This window comes from Odocoileus virginianus, chromosome 2 (genome assembly GCF_023699985.2).
Source record: "Odocoileus virginianus isolate 20LAN1187 ecotype Illinois chromosome 2, Ovbor_1.2, whole genome shotgun sequence".
In the NCBI taxonomy this organism is placed as follows: Eukaryota; Metazoa; Chordata; class Mammalia; order Artiodactyla; family Cervidae; genus Odocoileus; species Odocoileus virginianus.
In genome coordinates, this window is record NC_069675.1 from 78,949,107 (window position 1) to 78,976,103 (window position 26,997).

The 26,997-nt window shown below is 37.5% G+C and overlaps 1 protein-coding gene across 1 annotated transcript in view; it reads left to right on the forward strand.

Annotated features, from left to right (window-relative positions):
* The window catches only part of NBAS (NBAS subunit of NRZ tethering complex), a 312,019-nt gene that overhangs the window by 90,647 nt on the left and 194,375 nt on the right, over positions 1 to 26,997 (forward strand). The window contains exons 22-23 of the mRNA XM_070451500.1: positions 20,370 to 20,453; positions 24,697 to 24,850. Coding sequence (XP_070307601.1) covers positions 20,370 to 20,453; positions 24,697 to 24,850 — 238 coding nt within the window. The remainder of the gene's footprint in view (positions 1 to 20,369; positions 20,454 to 24,696; positions 24,851 to 26,997) is intronic.

Sequence of the window (26,997 nt, forward strand, 5' to 3'; positions counted from 1 at the left end):
TCCTTCTCCAGGAGATCTTCCTGACCCAGGGATCGAACCCTGGTCTCCTGCATTGCAGGCAGATGCTTTACCTTCTGAGCCACCAGGGAAGCCCCTAAATATGATAAAATCATATTTTATCATTAATTTGTATAACATATCATTTATTTGTCTTACCTACTTCATCTCATCTCCCTTTGCTCTTCTATTTACAATTTTACTCTCAATTTAAGTCCTTTTCTTCCTGCTTTATTTTCTTCCTAGCATTGATCATTAACTTAGTTGTGTTTTACTTATTCACTTGTTGATTATGTTTATTCTTCAAAAATGTCACCTCCAGTAGCACAAGGTTTTTTTGTATGTTTTCTTCCCTTCCTTACACCCTGAACTTAGAATCGTTCATGGCATGTTGTAGGCACTCAGTAAATACTTATTGAATGAATGGACAAATGAATGAATGAATTAATATAAAATCTGTAAGGGAAGGATTTTGTGTCTTGTTCACTAATGTAACCTCAGTGTCTGGACCACCTTGGGATCAAAGCAGTAACTCAGGAAGTTGTTTTGAATGGATGGGTGTGAATGGGAAGAGCACGTGGGTTTTACATTTTAGAGTTCAGGCTATTTAAGTATGTTGATTAATAGTAGTGCCTGTGTGCATGCTAAGTCCCTTCAGTCGTTACCGACCCTATAAACTGTAACCCACCAGGCTTCTCTGTCCATGGGAATTCTCCAGGCAAGAATACTGGAGTGGGTTGCCATGCCCTCCTCCAGGGGATCTTTCCAAACCCAGGGATCGAACCCAAGTCTCTTACATCTTGTGCATTGGCAGGCAGATTCATTACCACTAGCACCACCTGGGGAATCCCAAAGAGTAGTAGTAAATTATGCCAAATAGTCGACCTTTTACCTAATGTATTTTGAAATCCGTTGACAAAATGTTTGCTTTGGCATTTAACCAAAGTTTGATTAACTAATTTTGATTGAACCAAACTTTTTGGTTATGACTGCTGTGAAGCTTCTTTGGTTTGTGTTATTTTAGTGTCTTATATTGTCATCTTGCATCTTGCATCATCATGTGTATTTGACATTGGTGAAGAATCACCAAGTTGTAGAAAACTTTGAAATTACATTTTCTGTCATAGGTGATAAATCCATTTGTTACCTACTTATCCTTAGTTTGTCATTGCTGTTAACCATTTACATTTTATATTCTGTTGGACTCTTAAAGTACAAAGGTGACATTTCTTACCATCTTTATTAGCTTTCACAATTTATGGTAATAGTTTTATTTTGCTGAAAGAGAACTACGTTTTGACTTTGAGTATTTTTGATGTGCTTATAGCCTGTTTTAGAAAGCTTATTTAGGTTTTTTATTTATGCCTCTTATTTTATTGTAGAATCTTTCCAGAATGATGAGAGCAGTCTAGTTTAAAAGGTTGTGTTTAAAACAGTTAAACCTTGAAATAGTAAGGCAGAAGGATAAGAGTATTGATTCTAGCTAGAGCCAAGTTGCTTAGATTTCTGACCTTGGACGCATTTCCTAACTGCACCTCAGTCTTCATACCTGTAAAATGGGGATGACTATAGCACTTCATAGCATTGTAAGAATGTCTGAGTTAACGTAAGACTATCTGAGTTAATGTATGTAAAACACTGGGAACAGTGTTTGGCACCAAGTAATTGCTATTTAAGGCTTAAGAACTATTAATGCAGAATCCCATGCTAAGGCCTTGTCCTTATATATGTCATAAATAATTATTTTTAACTTTTTATTGCAATATTTTTATAGTTACAGAAAAGTTGCAAAAATAATATAGAAAGTTCCCATATACCCTTCACCTGCTTCCTCTTCCTTTTTACATAATCATAACACATTTTTCCGGAGAAGGCAATGGCACCCTACTCCAGTACTCTTGCCTGGAAAATCCCATGGACGGAGGAGCCTGGTAGGCTGCAGTCCATGGGGTCGAGAAGAGTCAGACATGACTGAGCGACTTCACTTTCACTTTTCACTTTTATGCATTGGAGAAGGAAATGGCAACCCACTCCAGTGTTCTTGCCTGGAGAATCCCAGGGATGGGGTCACACAGAGTCGGACACGACTGAAGTGACTTAGCAGCAGCAGCACATTTTTCAAAACTCTGAGATTACTGCTGGAATAATCCTGCATATAACGTGACATATGCATTCCTAAAAATCACTGCACCATGCAAAAAGTGCCATGAGAACCACAGAGCTTAAGGGGAGAGTGGGGTTAGTGGAATAAAATTAGGAATGTAATAAAAATTGTGCTGTAGTTTTACAAGTATTAAATGATTAAGAAACACATAAATACTAAAATATGGCACTGACAAAGGCAGCTGTGGAAGTGGGTGTTGGAACAATTGCAATTTGTGTGTTATTGGGAAGTGGTTTGTGTTTTGAAAGCAAAATGGAACAGACCATACGATAATAATAGTTAATAAACGAAACTACGTATTTATTTGGATTTAAACAGGTTTTCTTGAAGTATCATTTTTTGGTTGCAGTATCTGATCTAGGATACCACATTGCATTTAAGACTTCATTTACTTTCATGGAATATATGGAAATAAAGTGTCATTTAGTACCTGTCACTCATGATGTTCTTTGACACATATATTTATTAGACAATGAATATTGATACCAGTATTTATATTCCCAGATTGCCTCTAGAATCAGCAAGGAAGGATTGAATTATATTTAGCATATATTGGGACATTGCAATATTTAAAGTATTTTATAATGTAAGTGGCAAACCTCTGTTGATGGAAATAGAGTATCCAGAACACCTCATTCTTTTCATCATCCTTGAAAAGCTGTTTCTATAGTAACTTGGCAGTTTGTTTGCTTGTGAATATCTAAGTTTAGTTAGACTATTTGATTGAAATTTTGACTGTGAAAAATCTGCTATAATATGCAGGTGGGCTGTGCTTGTGCGAAATGTGTTTTAGACATTTCCATTTCCTTTTCAGGGTTTGAGATTACTTGTGTTATTTACTGACTTAATTCTGACTGTTCTCTACCTTTCAGTTCCACAGCAATTTATGTGATATATCACTAAGGCAGAAAATAAGAAGTGGCTGAGTGAAAAATTTTGTTACCAGTTGTTTAGAGAGAATAGAATGTTAACCTAATCTTAGATTGGTATATACCTAGTCCTATATTTAAAACTGCTTCTATCCTACAGGGTAAAAAGTACTTATCCCCACCTTCATTTAGAATAGCCTTGCAAAGCAGTCTGATAAATTGTGTGGCAAACCAATGCACGGAAGTCTCTTCCCTGTGACTTGCAGATCCAGGCCCCTTTGTGCCACAAGTACTTTCGTTTAACTTGTGTGTTTGTCCCAGCATTTCATTTGCTTGCTAACCCTCAGTCATTCCTGCTTTTTCTCAGGCCTTAGTTCCCTTGATGCTCTCTACCCTACGTGATAATGCACCAGAAATCCAAGTCCCCAGAAATTTTCTCATTTTCATTGGGAAATGTTATCTGGTAAATAAGTTTTGCATCCTTTTTTCATCGATAAGTCTTTGTCACTCCCTGCAAACTAGAAAGCCTTTGGATGACCAATTTGGAATATGTTTTTGTCCTCAGAGGTCGCTAGTATCCTGTGGCAAGTTTATTTTATTTTGTTCTTTTATGACCAGGCTAAAAAATATTTCACAATCAAGTGCTTTGAATATAGTGATGAATGTAATGACTGTCAGATGATTGAATGATAGTTAGGTGAAGAAATCTGGAAAACAGGGATTGGTGTAGCAAAGTAAGTAAAATGTACACAGAAGCATTCTTTTTGAACCAGTCTGGAAAGGAAACCTGTCTTTGAGTTTCCATACTGCAAGCAAGGTAATAAACTAGTTGCAGTTCTATTGTTGTCTTTAGGGTGATTGTATGTATGTCATTAGTGTATCATTGTGGGTCATACTTTTGGCGTGTGTATTTTTGACTCAGTTTTAAGCATAGGGGCCATTAGGGCCATTTGACCTTCATATTACTTTTTATTTAATCTTTTTTTTTAAAATTGTAAAGTATGTACAAAATTTAACCTACTTGACCATGTGTCAGTGTATGGTTCAGTGGTGTTAAGCACCTTCACATTGTTGTGCACCCAGCTTCCAGAGTGCTTTCCATCATGGGAAACAAACCTATTAAATGGCAACTCCCCATTTTTCTCTGAACCAAGCCACTGACAACCACCATTTTACTTTCTCTTTTATGAATTTGACCGTACAGTATTTGTCTTTTTGTGACTGGCATAATGTCCTCAAGGCATAATACACTTTTAGTAAAATTAATATCACAAGATTTAGAGTGGCTGGCCACCTGTGGGCCATGTTTCTATTTATGCTGCAAAAGTATTTCTTAAATGAAGGATGAATGTGAGTTCTGGTTCAGGGTGGGACGTTATAGCACCATTATTGACTGATTCCCTGTGGAGAGCCTCTTCTTCATCCTTTGGTGATAAAGAGGGCATCCAAATGAAGAGAACTTCTAATATCTCTCCTCTGATACTTTGTCTTCTAAATCTTGGATTTGAATAGCCAAATATGAAGACTTTTCCTGTTTCTCCAACAACACAAAATTTGTGTTATAAAAGCAAAACATCAATATGCATTTTATTAGAATTTTCAGGACAGACTTGATTTACATAAAAATAATTTACCTTTTAACTTAAATCATATAAATCAAATAAAGAATTTACCTTTAAAAGATCAGATGACATTATTCCTGTTCTTCACAACTGAAAGGTAGGTAAGAGTTTACCTTTTTCCTATACTTTGAGTTTCAAATTAGTGATATTTTGATATTTTATGTTTGTGATTTTTTCAGAGATGAAATAATTTGAACTGTCTTTTTCATCAAAGTTGATTCTAAGCAGTTTTTGATTCAGGGGATAAACTATTGCCTAATTTTTTTTTTCTCTTTTTTTTTTTTTTGAAAGGCAACAGAAAACAGTACCAGAGTCAATTATTGGTGGTTTTAAGCATATTCTGGAGCTTTTTCTCCTATAAGAAATATGTTACTGTAATATTTCTTGTGAAACATATGTTGATTTTTTAGTTTTAACCTTTTTTTTCAGTGAAATTTATAATTAATCATGAGTACATATGAAACTGATTTAAAAACTGAAGCAATTCTAAATTTCCTTATTATTTCATTCTCATTGAAAGAACAGTTTTAAGAAGGTGAATGAGTCAAATAAAATTTTGAGTTATTTCAATAAAAATTTAGGGAATATTTATGTACCAAGCAAAGTCATTATATTAGATTAAATAGGTAGACAAATTTATTAGTCAGATGTGATCACTGTCTGTAGATAAATTAGAATCTAGTAGGGAAGATCAAACAGGTTGAGTATAGAAATAATTACCATAAAGTTAAAATGCGTGTCATAGGTGTATAGATAGCTGTATAGACGGGAGAGATTACTTTTTGGTACAAAGACGGTAAATCAAGAAAGCCTTCTTGGCAGGGTAAAGTTTGACTAGGCCTTGAAGATTGAGTGTGGTTTTTTTTGATACAGAGAAGTTTGAATAGGAAAGAGTCATTTGAATAGGTGAGAGTCATTTGAATAAATACTTTACCTGAAGTCCTTTCACATATTGTTGAGTCACAGAGTACAGAAGATGTTCCCAACTAACGTATTAATTGAAAATCAATGCAGAGGTTTTCCAGTAAATGATTACGGAACTCTTTTTACTTACATTTTTATGTTGCCCAGTCCTGATCATAATGATTTCTTTTTTCTTCTCTGAAAAGTTTAAAAAGCAGTTGTTATTGAGTATTCTTTTTCCACCTTTTTTTTTTTTTTGGTTGCTGTTGTTGTAAGAGGGAGACAGAGAATGAGCTAGTTGGATAACATTACTGACTTAGTGGACATGAACTTGAGCAAACTCTAGGAGATAGTAAAGGAAAGAGAAGCCTGGTGTGCTGCAGTCCGTGGGGTCACAAAGAGTCAAACACAGCTTAGCAACTGAACAGCAACAGATGAAATGTCATCTAAACTATATCCTGTATGATGAAATAATTATGGAAAGATTCAGTTTAGTTGCTTAGTTGTGTCCAACTCTTTGCAACCCCATGGACTGCAGCACACCAGGCCTCCCTGTCCATTACCAACTCCCAGAGCTTGCTCAAACTCATGTCCATCGTGTCGGTGATGGCAGCCAACCATCTCATCCTCTGTCGTTGCCTTCTTCTCTTGCTTTCAATCTTTCCCAGCATCAGTGTCTTTTCCAATGAGTCAGTCCTTTGCATCTGGTGACCAAAGTATTAGAACTTCAGCTTCAGCATCAGTCCTTTCAATGAATGTTCAGGGTTGATTTCCTTGAGGATTGACTGTTTGATCTCCTTGCAGTCCAAGGGACTCTCAGGAGTCTTCTCCAGCACCACGGTTCAAAATATCAATTCTTCGATGCTCAGCTTTCTTTATGGAAAGACTGAAGCATTGCCATCACTTTTTTGATTATAGAGAGAAACATAAAAGTGTTTCTTTTCCCTTTAAAATTGAGAAATTGATTAGTTACCTAATTAAAATTCAATTCCCATATGTGCAGTTTATTTCTGAACTGCTATGAGCAAAGAACAACAAATTGGTTTATATTCTAGGCTTGAAGTAAGTATGTGGCCGTCTGCAGTGACTGTCAATATAGACGCATACAGGCAGCATGCTATAGAATGCTGGCAGTTTCTGAATCCCAAAGTAACCTCGTGGTTGGATCGGAAGGAAAGGCCCAAGAGCCTCTCTTGTCTGGGAACGCAGAGCCTGGGGTTGGAGGTGGGAGAATTGGTTTGTATGTCTCCTGGCACTGTGGGCATCTTAGATCTTGACTTAATTAGTTCTTGTCTTTCCATTAATTTAAAGCAACAAAATAGATGTAGGGCAATTTTATTGATTATGAAGGGGTAAGCAAACATTTTTGAAAAATTTTTTATGAACCTTGGAAAGTATGTTAATATTTATTATATCTTTGTTCTTCTGAGAAGTGTTAAAGAAATGAAGCTGTAATGATTTATTATTTCTTTTTCTATTTGATGAACAGTTCATGATTATGAAATATAAAAAAATTTGCAAGTGAATTTTATGACTTATATACAATTCTCATAGCATATCTGTGTGATAAGCAGAAAAGGGATTATTATCCTACTTTCAGGGAAAAATTTTGAGAAGCATTAGGGGAGAAATCAACCCTGACTATACACTGGAAGGACTGATGCTGTAGCTCCAATACTTTGGCCACCTGATTTGAAAAGCCTCATTGTAAGAGACCCTGATGCTGGGAAAGATTGAAGGTAAAATAAGAAGAGAGTGGCAGAGGATGAGATAACTAGATAGCATCACTGACTCAATGGATATGACTCTGAGCAAACTCCAGGAAATAGTGAAGGACAGGGAGGCCTGGCATGCTGCAGTCCATGGGGTTGGATAGCACTTTGTGACTGAACAACAGCAACAAATGAAGAAATATGTCCTGAAATTATTTTAAAAAATAATTGTTAAATGCATTATTACTTTAGTGTATGTATACTATTGTCATGTGTTTTTAATGTGGCTTAATACAGTTTAAACATGATTTCCCCAGTTTTATTGTGATATAATTGACGTATAGCACTGTATAATTTAAGGCATATAGCATGATGTTAAATTTGACTTTATTTGAAATTAAAAATATCTTTGAGAGGGTACTTTTTTAATTAAAAAAACTATTGCATTCTCCTTACTAGATCCAGCATTACTTAGAGATACCAAATGATAGTCTTTTCATTGAGTGGGATCTTTCTTTCATTATTCATTTTCCTCCAAACTTTAAATACCTTGACCAATAATTTCAGAACATGGGACCTTTAAGTAGATAACATCTTCTGAATGGTGAAATTACCATTCGGGAAATAGTCCCTATAATTCTTTTTGATCACACAATGTCTTTTCTTGTCAAGATTTCATTAATATGTAAATACTTGCCTGTAACAGCTGTGAATCTCTTTATCACATATATTTAATTAACATATAAATAACTCTGGGATGCACTTTTTCTAATTTCTAACATAGGCCATCTTGTTTAAATATTGTATTTATAATAAGTAAAAGTCTGTTAGGGTCACATTGAATGGGACATGTGTATTCCTATGGTTGGTTCATGTTGATTTTTTTTTTTTTTTGGTTCATGTTGATTTTGATAGACACCAACACAATTCTGTGTAGCAGTTATCCTTAAAATAAAAAATAAATTTAAGAGTCGCACTGATATTTTGTAGACAGAAGCATATACATTATTTTAAATGTTTTGACCTCAGTATGTTCCATTGTTTAATCTTAAAAGTTTAGGTACTGTATGTCATAGCTATGGAAAAAACCCACAATCTGTGTAAATGTTGGGATCACATGCATGGTACTGACACATGCTTGATACGGAGGAGTGATGGTATGATACACTGGAAGGAGCAAAGGCCTTAGTCAGAATAGGGGTGTCTGTCCTGGTTCTGAACTTCCTAGCTGTGTTACTGTTGGGAAGTCCCTTAAATTCTTTGAACTTGAGTTTTGTCAAGTGTGAAATGGGGGAAACTGTAAAGGTATGGTAATGGTTCAGTAGCCTGAGATGTATTACCTTGCAGAGTTCCTGGCAAATAATCAGCATTCAGTGTACAGCAGTGGTTGTGTTAATAGCAAGTATGGCTGTAGCAGTAGCAACAGCAGTTTTTGGCCCAGGTTGATGAGAAGAATGTCATAATAGGCATATTTTATTTTCAAGTGTGTTAAGTAGGTTTGCAAAGGACTGATGAATAAGCAAAATATAAAACTGTAACAGGGACTATTCCTCCTTGATGCTGCCAATGCTTTGGTTTCTCATTTGGGACAGCGCCCCTTACCTGGTTTTGGGTACCTGCGATTTTGGACTGTTAATCAGAAAGTTGAGCATTGTTTTAAACAAAGTTTTTAATTTCACTTTTTATTCATTTTTTATTGACTTTATCAGCAGCTGTATTGTTGATATAGGAAAATTAACATCATAAATGGGCAATTTGAATTGTTATAAAATGAACCCCGTCCTGCTCACCTTACCCATGAGAACCACCCTGACTTCTAACAGGACAGCTTGGTTTTGTCAATTAAACATGTGCAGTGGTTTATGAGGACTATTGTACCTAAACTCTGGAAAAGTATAAAGAACTTTTCTTCTCAACAGAAATCAGATTTCTGATGTTCTTTGAATTAAGTGCCTCTCTTATTTTTTTCTAATGCTGACTGTACAATGACATTTTGGATGTTTATATTTAAAATGTTTGTTATAGACAGAATATAATTTTGCCCTTTTATCTGTCAGTCTCTGCTTTTTAATTGGCATGCTTAGACCATTTACAGGCAGACCTCATTTTATTGCACTCTGCTTTATTGTGCTTCACAGATACTGTATCTTTTACAAATTGAAGATTTGGGCAACCCTGAATCAGGCAAGTCTGTTGTTGCCATTTTTTCCAATAGAATTTGCTCACTTTGGTATTCACAATTTAGTAACTTCTGCAATACTTCACACTCTTTCATTATTTGTCATATGATCTGTGATCTTTGTTACTATTAAAAAACATTAGGACTTGCTGAAGGTTCTGATGATGGTTAGCTTTTTTTAAGCTAAAAGTATTTTAAGACTTTGGTATGTACATTATTTTTTAGATAGTTCCATTGCAAAGTTGATAGACTACACCATAGTGTAAACACTTATGTTTGTTGTTCAATCTCTCAGTCCTGTCTGACTCTTTGTGACCCCATGGACTGGAGCCTGCTCGGCTCCTCTGTCTATGGGATTTCTCAGGTAAGGATACTGGAGTAGGTTGCCATTTTCTTTTCCAGGGTATCTTTCTGACCCAGGGATCGAACCCACATCTCCTGCTTGGCAGGTGGATTCTTTACCACTGAGCCACCTGGGAAGTCCCAACTTTTATGTTTATGGGAAACCAAAACATTCACGTGGCTTGTTTTTTTTTGTGATACTACTTTATTGCCATGATCTAGAACCAAACCCACGACATCTCCGAGGTCTACATCTTCTTGGGTCTACTGTACTAAACTTAGGAAAGTCAGGTCTGTTATTTTTTCAAGTATTTTTCTTCTTCCTCTTCCGTCCCCAGTATCCATCATCTTTTTTGGGACTCCACTTGCATTTAGGTTAGCCACTTCATTTGTCTCAGTTTTTTGTTTTTGATTTTTATTTTCCAGTCTTTTTGTCACCCATGTTTTATTTTGGATAGTTCCTGTTTACTAATTTTTTTAGTAAAAAAGTTAACAAATTTTTTTTCAGTGTCTCTTATTGATGATATTAGTGTGTTTTTCATCTTAGCTACTGAAGTTTTTATTCCTAGGAGTTAGATTTGGGTCTTTTAAAGTTTTCTCCCCCCTTATCCTGTTATTGGTATTTCTTAGAAATTGATTATTCTCCTGGTTATGGGCCATAATTTCTTGCTTTTTTTTGCATACCTGGTATTTTTTTTACTGGATACCAGAGATTTAGGTTTGTTCATCTTGCTGGTAGAGTTTTTACCTCAGTTGTTTTGGAGCATGCTTTGTCTTCCCGAATTCTGTTGGTTTATCCAGTCACACCTCTGTGTTTCACCAGGTAACTTACCACATGTACTTTGAGGCTAGTTTCTCTGTGCAGTTGATCTGCATAGGTTTCTGAATTTGTAATAGAGTAAATTCATCTGAAGGGGTTTTTAAATCTGAACTTTATAGAATGTGATCTAGCAATGCAGGTACAGGGGTATTTATTTGAAATTGCTTTCTTCTTTGTGAATAATTGGGAGTCTTTTTATTCCAGGGTCAGGTCCCTGATCACATTCTAAACTTCCTGTCTTTTTGTGAATGAGTATTTATTATGTACTTAAGAATCTATATGAAGCATGACTCATTTCATTCAAATGCTCCAGTGTTTTGCTTTCTTTGTCTTCCTGCCATCTCCAGTTTAGCTTTGAAGCTCATCAGCAGTAGCGATGTGTTAGAATAACTTGCACAGCAACCCCCGCACCATCGTCTTCCCAGTCACAGCCTGTGGAGTTGACACCAGGGCCTCGCACGCTCTCTTCATTTCCGGTGTTTTCGCTTCAGTCATGATTATTGTCGGTCTGCAGTGTAACTCGGCCTCGACTTAGGAGGCTTATGATGAAAAGGCTGTAGATGGACTTGTACAGCAGCATCTCAGCGCGAACGGTCTTTGTGCTTCTTTGTTGATGAGAAGCTGAGGACAGTCCGGTCTCTGTGCTGCCTTGTACTCCTGCACGCAGGCCACGAGGCAGCTGCGGTGCACAGTGCTGCGATGTTGCTCAGGCCTGGGTGTGAGAGAGGGCGTTGTATGGTCCATTTTAGAGACCAGAAGTGTTTGAATAAGCCTCAGGTACATTACCAAAGTCTTCAGCTACAGGGAAAGCATATTAATCTTGAGATTTAAATACTCCTGTGGTTTTGGGGTAGCTTTGTTTTTTCATTTATTTATTCAGACTTATCCATCCATCCTTCAGTCTGTCCGTCATCCATCCATCCATTAAATATTTAGTGAGGTTTAAATGCATGTCAGGTATTGAACAAAGGATATGAAAATCACTAAAGCTTTGAAGGAGCTTACAGTTTAGTAAAGGAGCAGGACATAAATAGATAGTTGTAACTGAGTGCACTGACGGTGGTAACAGAAGTACATGCAGGGTTTAGTAATATGGAGGAGAGTCTGGTAAGCTGCTTGGTCTGGGAACGTCAGAGAAGGTTTCGGGTTTTTTTTTTTCCTTCAATGAATAGTATGTTGATTGACACAGTTAAAGAAAACATTATAAATAGGCATACCATGAATCATACTACTTTTCTATCTGTTTAGATGAGGTTAAAGTGCTGTATTATTTTTACATAACATATCCACATTTTTTTCTTCCTACTTCCATTATACAGCTTGGTTCTGAAATATACATTTTTCTTTCTTTGAAGAGTTTTTCAAGATTTAGAATCACACAATATTTCCTTCCTTAAAGAAGTTTTCTAGTTACTTGATGGAATCATTTTGCTGTGATCCTTCTGTGAGTTCGGGACTCGGGGTAGAAAGTGCTCCTACTCTGAAAGACATGCATGCAGATAATTATAGGAGCAGTGAGGTCAGTGCTCAAAGAGTTAGGTATACACTCTTTGCTCTGGAGCCTTCTTCTTCAGTTGACTTTTATATTTTCCATTCATTATTTATTTATATCTTGACTAAATCTTATATTTCTAGTTCTTAAACTTTTTTGTGGTATTTGTTTCTGAGAGCTCTGCTTTTAGAATTAAAGAGAGTATCAGTGGATATGTTTCTGCTGATCATTGAATCATTTATTTGTTCATTCAGTCAGTGATGAATGTTAAGCTCATAGAGTTTATTACTTTCCTGCAAATTTATGATCACAGTACTTACTGTGTATTTGAAGATTAAATGAAATAATGCCTTTATATAAATTTAGTTAAAATGATTATATGTACTTGCTGTGCATGTAACATTGCTGGGAGTTGTGGTAGATGCAAAGGAGTGTTTACGAGAAAGGAATATTTACTTTTAGTGTGGATACAAAATATGTATTAGGAAATTAAAGAACTCCATGGAAACATAAGACAAATGTACCGTCTTATGTATATTATCATAAGTTTAAATAGAAATAAATGCCAGGAGAATTGTTCAGTTGTTAATAGTGAGAATTGGGACCTGGAAGAAAGCAACCCAGACTGGAATGGTCATAGAAACACCTGAGAAAAGCTGGAATTTAAGCTAGAAGAGGTGGGGTTCAGATAGGTAGGACATCCTAGTGTCTGAGAGCAGAGACTCTGGAACCAGACTTGCCTGGATTCAAATCCTATCTGCAGCATTGTAGTTGTGTGATTTTATGAGTTAGGATGCTGTCTGTCTTTCAAGATTGCTGACTTTGTGTGTGTGTGTGTGTGTGTGTGTGTATAATAATATAGAATTTTATAGTTGTTCTTACAGACTGTAAGCATTTTCTAAGTGTCGGCTATAGGCCAGACAAGGTTGGATAACTTTATAGATAGTGTGTGAAATGTCCGTTCAGTGCACGTCTATAAGCAGGAATATGCAGAGATTTTGAAGGGCAGTGACAAGGAAATCAGTCTTGCTATGGCTTAGGATTTGCATGAGCATAATTTGTGCTGTTTTATTTGGTGACAGGAATAAAAAGCAGATAAAAAATTCTTTCCCTAACTTTTTGTTCAAACTCTGTTACCACCACAGCCTGATATAGGATCAGGGTTTATAATGTGTGTTGATACAATTCATGAATATTTTGGTATATTTCATTAGTTTTATAATTGTTGAGTTCAGATGTCATACACTTTATCTTTGTTGTGCATTTTATTGTGTTGCTATCTGGAAGTAATGTGAAATAAAGGCCTTACACTTACTCTCTCTACCGGTTCTGGTCAGTCTAAGTAACACAGAACATAGAATGAAATTGATTGGGTTTCTCTCCTATTACCTCCCTTTGATAGTCGAGGGCGTGTAGTTTTGGGCCTCTCCAGTGTGAGAATAGTCCTCGCCAATTCTTACTTGGCTCAGACTTTGGATCTCACAGTATCATCGCCCTTTCTTTCCTGGTGACTCTCCAGGTAGCAAGGAAAATTTTCTCCAGTGTGAGAATAGTCCTCGTCAATTCCTATTTGATTTAGAGACTTTGGATCTCACAGTATCATCACCCTTTCTTTCCTAGTGACTTTCCAGGTAGCAAGGAAAGTTCTCTCCAGTGTGAGAATAGTCCTTGTCAATTCTTACTTGACTCAGACTTTGGATCTCACAGTATCATCGCCCTTTCTTTCCTGGTGACTCTCCAGGCAGCAAGGAAAGGTCGTCTTCCTTTTTCTGAGTACCTTCACTTGTCTCTTCTTCAGAATCAGTCATTTGTTCAAGGGGCTGGGGGGAGTGTTGGTGGTACAGAGGGGGATTTTCATATCGTTGATGTCTCTATTCATCCTTCACCCCTTGTTGTATTGGCATTAAGTACCTATGTGAATATCATCCTTTCTCAGTTACTTATAATTAGCTTTTCTGGGAATTTCTTCAATGATTCTCCATTGAAGTTTGTGGCTTTCCGTTAAACTTTAACAATTTATGACTATTTCTCCTTAGAAATAATCAAATCATCCTTTGTTCATGGTTAAATATTTTCAAACGATTGCAATCATTTGGGAGAGAGATAATGCCTTGTGGCACTTGTTGTTTAGTGGCTAAGTCATGTCTGACTCTTTGTGACCCTATGGACTGTAGCCCGCCAGGCTCCTCTGTCCATGGGATTTTCCAGGCAAGAATACTGGAGTGGGTTGCCATTCCCTTCTTCAGTGGATCTTTTGATGCAGGGTTGAACCTGTGTCTTCCTGCTTGGCAGATGGATTCTTTACCACCAAGCCCCCGGGAAGCCTGTGGCTTTTACTACTACCTTTTAAATCAGCTCCTCAGATTTTCTTGTCACTATTTATTGCACTGGCCAGGTGCCCACCCAATGTGATGTCAGTGGGGTTTATTGCCGTTAGGCATTTGTAAATATAATCATTCGTATGATCATTAATGTGGTGTTACTATTTATCATATAGTAGATCTTGAAATGGCAACCAGTCACATATATCCTGTATTTCACTACCCATGAAAAACCTTCTTGGTGGTATTCATAATCCTGCTGCTTTTTATGGCTGCTGAGTGCTTAATATATATGAGGTACTGTTCAAAAGGCCTTCTGTGTTCTAATTTGATCCTTCGCAAATTCAGATTCTTATTATACCTATTAGACTAATGAGGAAATTCAAGCACATGCAGATTGAGTAACTTGATCAAGATGACATGGCTCTGCAGGGTGGTATCACAGTTCTAACAGATTAGACGTCTAAGAGCATGCTCTACCTTTTGGATTAGAATTCAAGAAAACATGGCTCTAGTCTTATTTTTGTTTTGAGCATTAATGAATGCTACAATATTTACTAAATAGATGAGGCATCTGGGTCACAGGGATTTAGTGGTGAAGGAGAGTTCAAGTCCTAGCGTGGTGGGTTTTTTTCTTTTTCTTTCTCATGTTTATCTTTGACACATTGCTCTCACCTGAGAATGCTGTTAAATTTCAGGGTACCTTATTAGCCTAGTCTCTGCTTCATAAGCCACTTACTAATGAAATTGAATCCCATTGGTCTAGAGGAGAACTCTGATGCCTTTAAATTGTTTTTTCTACCAACCTTGGTGTTCTGAGTGACAACTAGTTTTTTAATTGGTTTTCCATTGATTTTCTGATCAAGTTTGACTTGTTCAGTGATGGTAGTCACATGTACTTATCCATGTAGGGCCCAATTATTATTTTCATCCTTTCTTTTCTAGAACATTTTCTTCTATGCTAAATAAGGGGAATAAATATAGCTTCACATCTTTAAATCAGTGACTGAAAGGTGGCAATTAATCGCAATACACTGTCTGTTTAGCTTTTTGTTTCTAAAGCATAGCACGTGAGTAAAAGAACTTTTTGAGAGTTTATTCATGATAAAATTTCTTTGAAATAAAACATTTATATTTAGTGTGAGAAATAATTGATGAGAGAATAGTTGAACATAATACAACTTGTTAGTCATTCCTTTCCTGCTGACAGATAAATGTTAGCTTCAGATGAAACCAGCAAAGTTTATTGTTTGGAATAAAACAATGAGCAGGGCTCTAATATAAAGAATCCTGAAATTAAGCAGAAGCAGCCATTATTTTGTAAAGAGGTAATTTAAGTGTCAACAAAGGTCCGTCTAGTCAGTCGGTCAGTTCAGTCGCTTAGTCGTATCTGACTCTTTGTGACCCCATGAATCGCAGCATGCCAGGCCTCCCTGTCCATCACCAACTCCCGGAGTTTACTCAAACTCATGTTCATCGAGTTGGTGATGCCATCCATCCTCTGTCGTCCCCTTCTCCTCCTGCCCCGAATCCCTCCAAGCATCAGGGTCTTTTCCAATGAGTCAACTCTTCGCATGAGGTGGCCAAAGTATTGGAGTTTCAGCTTCAGCATCAGTCCTTCCAATGAACACCTAGGACTTATCTCCTTCAGGATGGACTGGTTGGATCTCCTTGCAGTCCATCTAGTCAAGGCTATGGTTATTCCAGTAGTCATATATGGATGTGAGAGTTGGACTATAAAGAAAGCTGTGCACTGAGGAATTGGTGCTTTTGTACTTCAGTGTTGGAGAAGACTCTTGAGAGTCCCTTGAACTGCAAGGAGATGTCATGTTTGTGACATGAGTTTGGGTAAACTCCAGGAGTTGGTGATGGACAGGGAGGCCTGGCGTGCTGCAGTCCATGGGGTTGCAAAGAGTCGGACATGACTGAGCGACTGAACTGAACTGAATTTAAGTTTACCATGTACTTCATTTTTTTTTTTAAGCGGGAATGATGCATTTAAATTTACAGTCTTCCCTAGCAAAGTGGAAATAGAAGAAAAAGATGAAATAAAGTGTATGTAAATGTTATTTTGTGTTTATAGAACTGAGATTCAAATGAGTTTTGCACCTAACCAAACTTTGTACAGCTTTCTGAAAGGAACAGCTGTGTTTTCTAGGGTTTTTTGTTTTTTTTTTAAACCATGTTTTTTTACCTAACCCACTTAGTGATCAGTTTACAGGGCTAATATTTTTGTTGTAAACAGAATTAATAAAAAGTTTTCCTCTAAATTTTATTAAGCATTCTGTTACTGTGTGAAAGAATAAGTAGCTGAAAGTTGGGCATTTTCAAGATGCAAATGATAGAACTAATCAATCATTTCAAATTGTAAAGAATGGTCAGGTTTAGGGAAATACGTATTCTGAAATCTTTTTACCCCCATCAGTATAACATGACATGTTAAATTCTCTAGATTGTAGATGTATACAATCGCCAGTATAGATTTTGCCCTTTCATTAGGATGATAATCTGTATCAAGAAAGGATTCTTATTCTCACTCTCAGATCACAGATTCCATGTAAATATACCTCCTCAGTGTATCTGTAATCCTTTTTATTGCTCCATTCCAATTTTGAAGTTTTGCTTATGAGATCATATGCTTATGAGATCACTCTAAAAAAAAGTCTTTGCGGTGTCCATTAATTCATTTGACGTATTATTTTATAGTCTGCTAAATGTCAGGCACCATTTTAGGCTTGAGGATGTGGCAATAGACAAAACAAGGAAAAATGCTGCCTTTGAGGAATTTATATTCTGCCTGGGGAAAAAAATCCTATGTCTTCCTTAAATGTTATCACTTGATTTATGATAAAGAACTTAACGGTGTTTTTATAGCAAGCATCTTAAACTCCTAAAATTTGTCCAAAAATAACTTGCTTTGTATAAGCATCCTGGAAGGAAAAGTACAGAAACGTTTCTGTTTTTATGTAACTGTTGATGATCAAACCTAAGATGAAGCCATATTTGGTGGGAGTTAGTTTCCTGATCCTACTGGTGATGAGACTGGTTTTGTATCTCAGTTTACATGTGTCCTTTAAATATGCATATAGAAGGTCCTTATTGGGGTGTCTGAATTAAAATATGAGAAGGTTCGTGTTGCCCTCTGCTTGTGCACAGTCTGACTGGTACCTCTGTCTAGCCTGGTGGCTGTCTACTAGCCAGGAGGATAAGCTTTGGATTCTGCCAGGTTGTGTTTAAATCCGTGGCTCTGTCATTTATATTCTTCATGAGGAGAGGCAAGTAAACTTGGGTCTCAGGTTTCTCATTATAGTTTAAGGAGGATAATACCACTACACTATGTAGGACCAGGTTAGGTGTTGTATCGTGTCTGGTCCATAGTGAGAAATCAATAATGCTATTGTTGACCATTCCTAATATATTATTGTTAGTATTCTTACCATTACATCAGTGGTGATCATATTAAAAAACATGTAGAAACATTTAGTTGTGCTGTGCCCTGAAAATGGAGCAAACATGCTTCATCAACCTGAGGCTCTTTAGGCCTGCTTTTCGAAGTGAGTCTCAGAGCAGAACTTGTCTTTAATGTGTGTTTTGATAAAAATAGGCATGTTTTCTTACCCATTTCAGTTTATTGAAGGTTGACAGAGTCTTACAATTTTCTAGTCTTTTTACCAAATTTTTCTAGTCTTTTTACCAAACATTTACCAAATAAATGTTACTTTGTTCAGAGCCCCACACCATTACTGATCATTTTAGTAGTAATCCTTATATGTAATATGTACTTTATAGAGAAAATGCAAATCTCAATTTACGATAAATTTTTCTCAGTCTTTTGGAAAACATTTTGTGTAGCTTATGGAACCATGTCTGCTTTAATTAAAAAAGGCAGTAATAGTTTGCTGGATTAATTTTTTCCTTGTTTATCAATTCATTGCTACAATTTATTCTTACGTTGGAAGAGTGAGCATTATTATCACCATTGTATCCAAATGTTATCTTTTCTACCAATTCAGTGATCTGTGATAAAGTATTAGTTACTGATGTGGAAGGAAATAAAATAGTTTTTTACTTGGTGACAAATGAAATACTGTGATTGTGGTATCTTATTGTAATTAATCGTCTATACGACTCTGAAATTTAAAACCATGAAGTCACATGCCTTCAGAAATGTATCTTTGGTTTGCTAAGACATTGCATGCTAGCTAAAAAGTGGGTAAAATGCTCTTTTAAAAACAATATAATAAATTTCTTATGTATTATCTAACAGGGAACTTTGACTTCAAAAAATTTGCAACAGTAATAGTAACTTCAGCAGTCATGTCTGACTCTTTGTGACCCGTGGAGTGTACAGTTTATGGAATTCTCCAGGCCAGAATACTAGAGTGGGTAGCCGATCCCTTCTCCAGGGTATCTCAACCCAACGCTCTAGCCTGGGTCTCCTGCACTGCAGGCAGACTCTTCACCATTTGAGTCACCGAGGAAGCCCATAGATGATGCTATAGATAGATAAATCAACCCTGCTGATTTCCAGGTCTTCACAGCTTCTCTGTTTCTTGTAACCCCCCAAGCAGTCTCCTGCTCCTATCTACATGAAGACTAATCCTCCTACCTTTTCCCCAAATGCTTATGAAGTATTTTTTGTATAAGACCTGTCCCATAGCTTAGGAAGATAAGAAACTGTAAAACCTCATACTATACAAAAGTGCAGTCCTTTCTCTGAGGCTATGATAAATTTTAGGAGAGTACTACCATTGATACGCAAATATGAGATAAGATGTTTTATTGCACTATAAAAGCAAGGTGATTGAAATTGGTTTTTAGAATTTTTGTCTTCATTTTTAGTTCAGGATGTTTGTGTTGTTTTCATAGATTTATGGAATATTAGAGCTAACAGGTACTTTAGTGGTGAGGTTTGAAGTGCTTCACTTTAGAAAGTCCTGTGCCAAGTACTGTACAGTTGGTTAAAAGACAGGTAGGTTTATGCTTTCCTTCTCTTCTTCATAGCACTTTGCTCTGCTGTCTGTCTTCACTATCGTTACTTCATTTTTCCTTTTTAATTTGCTTTTAACACCATGCAGTCAGGACTTGTCTTTGCCTCTTATATTTTACTTCTGTCATTTATTGGTGATATTTTAACCTGCAGAATTATTTCTTCACTCTGATTATTAGCTAGGTCCTCTTAGCCTGGTCCCTGGTATCTCAGCTGGTAAAGAATCTGCCCGCAATGCGGGAGACCTGGGTTCAATCCCTGGGCTGGGAAGATCCCTTGGAGAAGGGAAAGGCTACTCACTCAGTGTTCTGGCCTGCAGAATTTCATGGACTGTATAGTCCACGGGGTTGCAAAGAGTCAGACATGACTGAGCGACTTTCACTTCAGTTCTGGCTGTTAAGATATCCAGTATAGGCGCTACCAGCCACATGTAGCTATTTAAATTTTAAATAAAATAAATTAAAATTAAATAGTATTAAAAGTTTCTTTGTATCAGTGTCACATTTCAAGTGATTGATATATGTGGCTTAGCAGTTACTGTGTTGGATAACCCAGTTAGAGAACAGTTCTGTGATCACAGGAAGTCAGGTTGTACAGTGTTTGAGAGCAGGGGACCATTTATGTTAGCATTAAAAACACAAAATACGGAGTTTTGATAAATATTTTAGAATGTTTGAGTGTACTCACAGCCATACCACCTTTAGTTTCTTGTTAACATTTTTGTTTTAAATTTCCCTTTTCTTTTTGAACCATTTTATGATCAAAGAGAAATCAGCAGTTTTGTATTTTTTATTTGTCTATTGTATATGATATGTATCATGTACTACTTAAGATACCATAAAAAGAAATCTTGGAGGTTTAAGCTTATAGGATTACTTTTGGATTATGTTCCTTGTGTTTCCAGTCACTGAGGTAATGTGTATTTTAAATGTACGTGCTTTTTTTTTGATATTTTTAGTTATGACGGTGATTCCTTGATGATCGTTCCTTGGCACGAACATAAGCACCGAGATGAAGACTGGTGTGAGAAGCTGGAGTGCAGGTAAGAATGAGCCAGTGGGAGAGCTCTTCATGTCTTTGTAGGATGGATGAGTAGAAGGCCCAATGCAGGTGGTGTGTGGTGGGTGGTGGTTTATTTGATGGTGGTCCCTGCTTGAGAGTTTGAGGGACTTTTTTTAACAGCTTGACTTTACTCAAGGTATGTTGAAAAATTTAATGGAAAAATATTGAATGGCTACCAAGGAGTTACTCTATAAGTGGTCCTTATGTAACTACTCTTTTCATTCTGAGACATTCCTTTTCAGTCTTTGACATGTACAGGTGTGTTTTTCATAGCTGTTATTGTGGTATGTGTGCAGTTTTGTTCTTGATTCAGTTTTAATTTTCACTTTTATAAGACTTTACCATAGAAAGCCTCAGAACATTGAGGCATCAAGGTCTACAGAAGCTTGTGGGTGATGAGGTGTGGGGCTGAAAGCCTGTGCAAGGGGCATTGAATCCCTTTATGCCTTACTCCTCAAAGTCAGGTAAATGCTCATTGCTCATTTTTACATTTGATAAGAGTCATCTTATATTTTTACATTTTTTTTTAAAACTATGTGTATGAACTGTCTGATAAATGATAAATAAAAGCCCTAAGCAGTAGTTTGATCATTGCAAGTGAAATTTGGGACTTTCTTCATGTTGGCATTAATGTTGGCAGTCCCCCTTCATTCTGTATCTTTCACTGTTGATATCTGAGTGCATATCTAACTCCTAGTTAACCTTTTTCACTCTGATGAGTTTGATTATAATAGCAATCGAATGCCCTGTGTTTTTGCTGTTATGTGCTTTTAAAATTTTTAAAAAATTTTTATTAAAGTTCTGTGTAGTTGCAAATAGATTAAAAGTTTAAGATTTTCTACAAATCTTGTTAAAAAAGCAAAAGTCATACTCCTTTGTTCCCCTTTTTTGTATCCTGCTCTCCTGAAGCAACTACTTTGAATTCTTTTAAAGGATTGTCCTGTTATTTACTCCAGTCTCTGAATAACAGAATTGTATAGCTACTTTTTGATGTTTTTAGTCCTGCCTGTTATCTGTGGACTTGCTTCAGTGGAAGATAGTGGTTTTGTTTCTTTTGCTCCATATACTCCCTTCCTTTTTGAGCATTTACGTGACCCCCACTCCCCTTTAATCTTTTACCATCATTTCAGTGTCATTTCAGGAAAGTGTGGAGCTTAATGCATGGTATGTATCAGCCATATTTAACTGGAAATCCACAGTTAGCATGGGTAATGAGAGATTGAAGATGGAGATAAGTTGAAAAAGGTGGGAGGTTGATGCCAGTGGATACAGTAGGAGGGAAGGTGTGTGGTCCTCACTTTAAGATGGGGCTTTTTGAGGAGAGCCCTGTTCCAGTCACCTGATGCTTCCCAGTTCTCCTTAGCCTGTGCCTTTTAATGATTCTGAGAAGGAGATAAGAAGGAATAAGGGCATTTCTTCTCAGACAATAGTAAGCTAAACTTGCTGTGCTGGGTCTCTTAAAACTGTAAAAATGAAAAGCTAGGAAAAGGCTGACAGAAGAGAAGATGCTTTTGAAGATGATACAGATTTGCAGGACATTTCTTTTTTAATTCATCCATTTTATTGCCTCTCCCCTACCCCCTAACCATTTCTCCCACCTTGCACCCTCCACCTCTGGCAATTACCAGTCTATTCTCTGTATCTGCAAGTGAGGTTACAGGATACCTTGTGGCTTTTTCATTTACAGTTGCCCCTTGAACAGCAAAGGGGTTAGTGGGGCCTGACACTCAGTGAGGTCAAAAGTTTGCCTATGATTTATAATCCATCTTCCCTCCATACCTGCGGTTCCCCATCTATGGATTCAGCCACCCATGGGTGGCGTAGTACTATAGTATTTACTGTTGGAAAAAAAAACTGTAAGTGGACCCACACAGTTCAAACTCATGTCGCTCAAGGATCTGCTGTAATCCTGTCCTCTGCTCGATTCAAGAACACTGAAGGAAGAAAAACATGTTTCTGTATTCATGAAGTGTATCATCTCGCAGGAAAGATGCTGCTGCGATAAATTACGAATGTGATGAGTGTTATGAAAGTGAAGCACAGGGGCCACTGGGGGACCTAACCTTTGTGGAGATCAAGGAGGGAGTGGTGTGAAGTCTGAGATTTGGAGGTGTCCAATCTGAGTTCGAAAGATTTAGCTCAGTGGACGGTGAGTTTGGCTTATGAGGGAAGGGAGTGTTTTAAGAGAGGGAAGAACGTTTGGGAGGCTCAAGGCGAGGGCCCCTTTAAGGACTGAAAATAAGACCTGTATTGTTGAAGTGTACAGGACAGAAGTGACACTGGCACCAAGATGAGGCTAGAATATTCTAAGGCAGATGACAGGCTATACAAATAGTCACGAGGATGATAGAATCATGTTTCTGTTTTAAAAAAGATAACTATTTCCTCGAGATAGCGTGAATTCAGTTTTGATCTTGTTGCATTTGAAATGCCTAAGAGCAAATAGAAGGAGAATTTTGGTGCTTTCAAGTGAAGTCTGGGTTAGGGGTGAAAACATGTTGGTGAATTTATACTGCAGAGTCTACCAGGAGACCTAGAGAGAGTATAGTGAGATGACAGGAGAGCTGGAGAATTTGGAAGAGGTAGTATTTAACAGCTGGCTCTGGGAGGAGAGTCTAGCGAAGATGACTGTGAGAAGGCGCAGCCAGGAGGATGGGATGTGTGTGGCTTGACAGTACGGCATAATGGTGTGGCGTGCTGGAACAGAAGACAAGCATGTTTCCAGAAGGAGGAAAGGTTCAAATTCACCATGCTGAGAGGGCAGGAAGTTAAGGACTGAAAAAAAAATATGTCAAAGGAACTCTTACATTGCTTGTGGGTATTTTTCCCCTGAAATGGGAAGATTTCAGGAGATCGGGTGTGACTTTTATGTGTCAGAGATGAGGAGAAATCACAGGTCAGATGTTAATGACAGTTGTGAAACTAGTTAAATGACTACCCAGTTGTAACTACAGTAGGTTGTCTAAGTCATGTGGATAAAACACCCAAATATTTGTGAGCTTTGGGTATGGTCAGATATTAAAACAGCTAATAATTCCAATGAAAAGAATACCTAAATAAATAAAAGTTAAGCACCTGCTCTGTGCCAGACAATATTCTCTGTATATTTTATTTATATTATTTTAAAATTCTTGCCTGGTGTTATTCCCCATTTTTGACATGAATAAAATGAATCTTAGACTAGTTTTAACTAATTTTTGCAAGATTTCACAGCTTTCAGTGATAGAATTGCATTTCAGTGCTGACTCAAAAGCACATTCCCTTATATTAGTAATAATTATACCACTTGTTGTTTACTGGCTTACTTTAGGGACTTCCCTGGTGGCTCAGTGGTAAAGAATCTGCCTGCTTTGCGGGAAGCCTGCGTTTGATCCCTGAGTCAGAAAGATCCCCTGGAGAAGGGAATGGCAACGCACTCCCGACTTACTTTAGATGAATGAATATCCCTAATGGAACATGGTCTTTCCGCCTATTTATATCTGAAATATCTTAGTTTAAGTTGTTATTTTTTTCTTTTTTAGTTCTTAACCATTGAAGGGAATTGGCCAGCAGCATCCTCGTAAAAACGCCTCATAATCCGTGATCCCTGTGATGGTTTCCCTGTATGCCTTCCTTTAGTGTTGTTTCTTTCCCTCCTGTTGGCAGATAGTCTAGAGTAGTTCCTAACTTTGTAAATACCAGTGCATTACTGTGTTGCTGATACCTAAAGTTATATTAGCAACATAAATAAGGCATATTTTCCTCTTGTTTTTATGAAGTTGGGAAAGAAGGCTTTTTAATTTACATTTGGCTCAGAATCACCTCGGGGTGTCTTTACTAAACTCAGCCTGGCTGGCCGTCACAGTCATTGCGATTTAGTTGGCCTGTGGCAGGTATGCCGCATTTTAAAGCTACCCAGGGTGTGTCTGATTTTATTTAATACTTGCTTGATTGATTTGGGGCATATATTTTTTTTAAATTTACTGTCCTGATTTTTTTTTTTAATTGGAAGAACTAATAGGAAACTAAGGCATCCTGCCTTAGTTTTCCCATTTATCTTGTGTGCCTGTGCATATAGGAAAACACGCACAAACACACCTTCCCACAAGTGTGTCTGTCCATCCATCCATCCTGCCAGTCTCAGTCACTGCTCTCTCCCTGTCTCTGTCCCCCTCTGTTTCTCCCTCATACACTCACCTCCCCCAGCATCTCAGCCAGTTATTTGTTCTCTCTGTGCCCTGCAGAAGGGTGGTTGAGCCAAGTCTTCCGGATGAAAGTGAGTTCCTGTATGCCGCACAGCCCGCGCTGCTGAGGTACCGAAGCGCCCGGCTGGCGGTGGCGGAGGTGATGGACTGGTATCGGAACAGAGCGGAGGAGATAGAACATTACGCCCGGCAGGTGAGGCCGCAGTGCTGCGTCGGATGCTCAGCATTCCCCGAGTGTTCTGGCTGCAAGCTGCAGAGCCAGGGGTCATGTGCGCAGTTTGCAAGGAGTGAAATGGGTATTTCTCAATATCTGTATTCCATTATTTGCCTCATAAGCTTTTGTGGGGTTTTTTTTTTTTTTTTGATTCCTAAAGAGCAAATACATACAAAAAAAGTTGTTCAAAAATCTTTCTTTATAAAGTATAAGCTGCAAAGTATGTACATACTGTTACAGATTTTCCATGTACGCTTAATAGGCTTCATAGCATTTTAATTTAAAAGATTTTTTATCAACATTGAAATGCTTGATTAGTCCCTGTCATGTTGCAGAAATGTAGTTGATGATGACTTTGCTTTTCAGGAACCCTGTTTGGACCTCCATTTCTAATGCTTCTCTGAAATCCAAGACATAATTTCTCTGTTTCCCATGAAGCTGAGATGTGTCCCAGCTTCATCAGAGAGGGGTGTGGAAGAGAGAGATGAGGGTTGTACCAAAGCTTGTGAGTGTGTGAAGGTTGTTCAGTCGTGTCTGACTCATCGCAACCCTGTGGACTGTGGCCTGCCAAGCTCCTCTGTCCATGGAATTCTCCAGGCCAGACTACTGGAGTAGGTAGCCGTTCCCTTCTCCAGGGGAATCTTCCCAACCCAGGGATGGAACCCAGGTCTCCCTCATTGCAGGTGGATTCTTTAACTATTGAGCCACTAGGGAAGTACTGAAGCTTAGGAGATCTAAAAGAGAATCTCTTCCACTGATAGACCTGGTGACTCTGGATCTGCTTGCTTCCTACCTTTCCAGTACCTTGGTTTTTTCAGGGGCTTAGATCTTAACAGAGTTAGTGACAACAAAGAAAATCATCCAGGAGAGACCATTAAAAATTCCACTAATTGAATTCTCTGCAAATGGAAGCGAAAGTTGTCTTCATCCTGGTGGATAGAAGTTGGCAGTTCGGAGCAAAGAATGGCAGGATGCCCCTTGAAATCCCCAGGGTCTGGCCAGTGGGTGTCTTTTTTATTCTACTTGTAGTCTTTTCTTTGGACTTCCTGTCCTAATATCAGGTTTTCATTTGAAGGACCATTCCAGAAGGTCTGAAGAGCAGTTGCACTGTAGGAAGGAAGAAACCCCTTCATTTAAACTTCTAGTCAGTGTATCTGGCATGGCCCTGTGTCTCCATTTGATAGCTTTCTTTTAATTTCTGCTTAGTCTAATTCCTGTTTTTAGTATTCATAGAACTGAAGATGAATTATTTTCTGGAGCTGATGGGATTATTATAGATCCAGCTTTTTCGAGGGTGGCCAAGAATATATATGATTGACTTTTTCAGGTTTTTGAAGATTACTGAGGACATTTGAAAATGTTTAGAATTCTAAGATACCAGAATGAAAAATTCTCTGGAGGGGTTCTGGTCTGATTTTCTATGTTAGAGGTAGACAAACAGATTCACAGAGAAGAGAGTGAATAGCTTGCTCAGGGACACACAGTAGCAGAACCAGACGGAATCCAGGTCTCTGCACGATCTTTCTTATGAAGTTCATATAAAAATGGACAGTTGCACAGATCTTAATGGCTGAAATCAAGATAAATTAATCTAAACAAGTGGTTCTCAATTCTCAGATCCATAGTATTTTTTTCTGTAGCAACTATTTTGTAATACTTCCTTATTATCCTGATGTGAGAATCATGGACATAATCATTTACATAAACAGTTTCCAAAAAATTAACACAGTGACTTAACTGTGTTACATAAAATCTATAAATGCTTCATCATGAGTACACTAAAAAAGTGACTAAAGTCCGTGAGAAATCACTTTGAACAAGACAGCTGACATTTGCCAGTAGATTGAGGGGTATTGCTGAATTAAACATCGTGAATGGAATGTGATCAACTCATGGTAAATTTTTTTTTTTTTTTTCAGGATATTTGAGAAGGTAGGCAGGAATTAGGGTGATGTGGTTGTGTAGGACTGCCCTGCACACTGTGGGACGTCTGGCATCCTGGCTTCCACCCATTTAATGGTACAAGTTCTACTAATACTTAGGAAAGGCAGAACTGCCTCCTCTAAGTTTCAGAACACCCTCTGGTGGACAGTACTGCTCCTGTTAAAAACTGTAGTCTTAGACCA